The sequence below is a fragment of the Galeopterus variegatus genome, unplaced genomic scaffold (assembly GCF_000696425.1).
Source record: "Galeopterus variegatus unplaced genomic scaffold, G_variegatus-3.0.2 Scaffold12655, whole genome shotgun sequence".
Lineage (NCBI taxonomy): Eukaryota > Metazoa > Chordata > Mammalia > Dermoptera > Cynocephalidae > Galeopterus > Galeopterus variegatus.
In genome coordinates, this window is record NW_007738766.1 from 4,152 (window position 1) to 8,880 (window position 4,729).

The 4,729-nt window shown below is 59.4% G+C and overlaps 1 protein-coding gene across 1 annotated transcript; it reads left to right on the top strand.

Moving 5' to 3' along the window:
• Window positions 1-3,944: 3,944 nt before the first annotated feature.
• On the top strand, window positions 3,945-4,190 carry LOC103581246 (zinc finger CCCH domain-containing protein 18; the record flags this gene model as incomplete). Its single annotated transcript, XM_008563131.1, is given in 2 exon segments — window positions 3,945-4,041; window positions 4,123-4,190. Coding segments are annotated over 2 exon segments (165 nt in total), but the record flags the coding sequence as incomplete, so codon positions are not given.
• Window positions 4,191-4,729: the final 539 nt, after the last annotated feature.

Genomic DNA, 4,729 nt, shown 5'->3' on the forward strand with positions numbered 1-4,729 from the left:
CCAGAAAGGTGGGCGGGGGAGGGGCCCGTGGGGCACCACCGCGAGGACGCCCACGGAGATGCCTCCTACACAGCCGGCCGCTGGGATGCACATGGAATCTCACCACCAGCGGCCTCCTCACATGAAGGCAGTCCCGCGGCACCCTGGATGACCGGCCTGCGCCTCGGTGTCTCCCCACACGCCTAGCGGGGCCCACCACTGGGCACCACACTGCCACACCTCTGGACAGCCATCCCCCACAGGACACTTTTCTCTCTTTCTCTCTCCCTCCATCCACCAGCCATGCGGGCGAAACACCCTCTCCATACCCCCCAACACGATCAACCAGGCCAACGTACAGCCAACCACCACGGGGCACCAAAGGCACGACCACCGCCAGGGAGGGCCGCCCCCAGCTGTGAAAAGCCAGAGGAGGCAACCGCACGACAGCGAGGCCGGAACTCGGTCCCGGGTGGAATGACACAGTCGGGTCGACGCTTGTGGTGGGGGGATGGGAAGAAGGAAGGTCACCAGTGACAGAGGGAGGGAAGGAGAGGAGGAGGGATCGAGCGCAGGCAGGGAGCCATGGGAGTGGGAGAGGCACAGGGAAGCTCGGGGAGAGCCAGAGAGAGACAGAAAAGAGCCCTCAGACACAGCCGAGCCACCGGGGAAATGCACACGGGATCCCACCGCCCCATACACAAGGGCAGTCCTGTGACCACCGGGATGCCAGACGGCCGGCCTTCGAGCAGCACCCTTTCTCTCCTCGATCCTCTCACCACTTGTCCCCTGTGAGTCACCCCACCGCCAGGGCACCCACATGAGCCCGACACGCCACACAAACCGCACCTCACGGCACGTGCCCTCTCGCCTCCATCCATCCTGGTCCCTTTCCGGGTTGACCGCGTCCCCACTGGAACACTCCCAGGGCGAGGCGGCCCGACCCCGTGGCACCGCCGTCGGCACCAGCTGCAGCAGCTCAGGATGGGAGCGGGCGGAGAAGCTCGCGCTTGCGGGCAGGAGGGAGCGGGATGGGACGGTCCCCCCCTCGACATGCACCATGGGGATACCGCACGTGCGCTCACATGCATGCACGCACCCACGTCCCCACACCAGACGCCAGCCCGGCCCTGCGGGATCCTCCCCTGACTCACTGGGGGGAGGCACGGGCCACAGTAGGCAAAGAGCAACACACAGCCCCCACCACAGGGACTGGCGGATCCCTCACCCCCAACGAGGGGTTTAGGGACTTCTGCCTACACACGCACACGGACACGGACCGACCGAGGTCGTGTCGGTGGCCTACTACATGCAGAGGAGCAGTGGCAGCTGGGAGATCCAGTACCCCAAAAGCACTCCTCTTGGATCGCTAGAGAAGGCTTTCTCACCAAGGGTGGGCCATCCCCCACCATTCACCTCCATCCGGGCCTGCAAAAGGCACTCGGGGACGCCTTTGGGGGGGTTGCAGTATAGATAAAAACTGTGTGGTGGCAACTCTGGAGCATTCACAGCTGGAGCCCAGAGAAAGCCGACCTCTGCTCCCAGGGCTCACACAACACATCCAGCCAACTCAACCTCACTGGGCTTTGCAGCCAAGTCCCCCACACATGCAAAAAGTCGGGCAGACCGGCGCGCCCACACACTCCTTTGCAGGCAACAGGCCCCTCTTTACCGCCTCGACCCCCCCAAGAAAAACTCAAGGCCCAAACACACAGGCACTGCGGTGGCCACCGGAGGGGGGTGCTGGGAACAGAAACAACACTACCGCTCGGCCTCAGGCACCTGAGCGGACGACCTGGGGCACTCCAGGAGCACCACAAAGGACCGGGCGGAGCTGAGCCGCTCACGAGAGGGGCTGCCCCAACAATGAGTCACAGCCTGAGAGACATGCAGAGGGCATGGCTGTGCCCCCATCAGAGGACCCCGGCCCCACCAATGCCACGAGGGCAGAAAAGCAGGGAAATGAGGTCGGGCCGGATTCTGCACCTCTGCCTTCCACACACCACCCGCGAGCGGGCGGGAGAGACAAGGGGCCCACAGGCAGAACGAGAGGAGCGGTCCCATTCACTATGAATGTCCGTCCCTCGTCTGGTGTGGCTTAGGCCCGGCCCTGGAGAGCTTGACATCACCTCATCAATCACAGGGTAGCCCAGAGGGTGGCCCAGCAAGGACAACAACCGGAAGGAGAGCTGCCCCCGCTTTGAGCCCCACCGGCCCCACCCCAGGCGACACCAGCAGACACGCAGCACAAGGCCAAGCCAGGCATGAGATCATCATAACCACGCCAAAGCACCTGGCAGTGGGGAGCCGGTGCACGGGGGTAGCTGGCACACAGGAGGACCTGGAGGACACCCCTCCTCCCCAGTGACAGCCACTGGGGGACAGAGTGTCGGCACTAACCTGGTGGCACAAAATACCTACTAGGGGTGTGAAAACATACCACCACGCCCAGGGTCGGGAATAATCCACTGATCACGGCCACCTCTAAAAAACCAGAAAAGGCCACCACATCCCCAAAACCAGGGCATCCCCGACACGACCGGAGCTCACGTGGACATCTGGTTGACCCCAGGAGCATGGTGGCGAAGTTCACAAGGGACACGCGGGAGTGGGAGTGGGAGCAGGAGCCGGGTATGGCCCCCACGGCCACCCACGCACTCAGGGACCAGCCAGTCCCCACCTCCGGAGCGGGACTTGAGGAAAAACAAATTCCCCGGCAGGCGCGCCTCGGGCGACAGGACCGCACGAGGCAGGGGCCACGACCGGGCGGGCCCGGGGCCCTCTCCCCAGCCCTCAGTGGGCCTCCTGGGCCGGCCCCCAGCCTTCTAGGGGACTTAGAAGAAATTCCAGCAGGTGCCCCGGATGACTGAGATGCACGCGGGGTCCCAGGCCCGGCCCCAGCCAACCACGTTCTCGGGGGTGGGGGTGGGGGGCCAGTCCTCGCCTCTGGACGGGGACTTTGAAAAATTTCCCGGCAGACGTCTCACATGACCGAGACCGCACGCGGGCCCAGGGCTCGAAGCCTCCCTTGGCACCCTATCTGTACCCTCCTGCTTAGGTGGCCCGGACCGGTCCCCACACCTCTGGAGCCCAACTCGGCGGCTAGTGGGAAAGCCGCGGCTGATGACCGGGCCACAGGTGGGACGGCATCCGGCCGCGGGACACCCTCTCCCATTCATCCGCCTTGTCCCCAGTCGGTCCCCGCAGACGGAGGCGCCCCAGAGCCTGCTGGTCAACCTGCCCGCGCGGGCGTCCCCACATGTCGTTCAAGCCCGGGAGCATGGCGACAGCCCACCGCCCTCCCCGCCTACCTCCATGCCCAATCTCCAAGGAACGGGGGACGTGCTGGCGCCAGGGCACTGGTGGTGACGGTCACGCTAGCCCTCCAGTCTTCCCAGAACTCTGCCTCGGGCAACGAGGCAACCTCCTGTCCCCTCGCCTGCTTCGCTGGAGCTCTAGAGAGCCATATAAAAACGGCCACCAGGTGGAGCCCCACAAACCGGCACAGACGCTAGCGGGACAAAAGTGAAACCATGAAAGGACTCGCAGCAAACACGGAGAAGTCACTTTCATCACACCTCAAGTGGATGGAAACGACAGAGTTCAGACCAGGAGAAAATATGGGAAAGGCACCTATTACCACAGGAAGGTGTGAGGAACCTTCCCAATGCAACTGTATTGTTTAAAGGGGGGTGGGGGGTTCTCTTCTTACAGGCAAAGTCTAGAGAAAAGGCAGGCAGGCAGGCAGGCAAGAAAGAAAGAGAGAAAGTCTCTCAGAGAGAGCGAGAAAGAGAGCAAGAGAGCAAGCAAGAAAGCAAGCAAGAAAGAAAGCGAGAGAGCGAGAGAGAGAGTGAACGAGTGAGCGAGCGAGCAAGAAAGAAAGAAAGCAAGACAGCGAGAGAAAGAGAGCAAGTGAGCAAGAAAGGAAGCAAGCAAGAGAGCAAGAAAGAAATAAAGCAAAAAGAAAGAAAGCGAGAAAGCGAGAGAGAGAGAGAGAACAAGCGAGCCAGAAAGCAAGAAAGAAAGCAAAAAGAAAGACAGCAAGAAAGCGGGAGAGAGCATGTGAGCAAGAAACCAAGAAAGAAAGCGAGAAAGCAAGAGAGAGAGCAAGCAAGCAAGAGATAAAGAAAGAAAGTGAGATAGCGAAAAAGCGAGAGAGAAAGCAAGAAAGAAAGAAAGAAAAAAGAAAGTAAGCGAGAAAGCGAGAGAGAGTATGCGAGCAAGCAAGCAAGCAAGCAAGCAAGAAAGAAAGCAAAAAGAAAGAGCGAGAAAGTGAGAGACAGAGCAAGACAGCAAGAAAGAAAGAACACAAGAAAGCAAGCAAGCAAGAAAGAAAGAAAAGAGAGAAAGCGAGAAAGAGAGCAAGAGAGCAAGAAAACCAGAAAGCAAGAAAGAAAGCCAGAAAGCAAAAGAGCAAGAGAGCAAGAAGGAAAGAACACAAGGACACAAGAAAGAGAGAGAGAAAGCGAGAATGTGAGAAAGAGAGCAAGAAAACCAGAAAGCAAAAAAGCAAGCGAGCAAATGTAACATTGCATATGCTGCAAGAAAGCCAGAAAGCAAAAGAGCAAGAGAGCAAGAAGGAAAGAACACAAGGACACAAGAAAGAGAGAGAGAAAGCGAGAATGCAAGAAAGCGAGAAAGAGAGCAAGAAAACCAGAAAGCAAGAAAGAAAGCCAGAAAGCAAAAGAGCAAGAGAGCAAGAAGGAAAGAACACAAGGACACAAGAAAGAGAGAGAGAAAGCGAGAATGC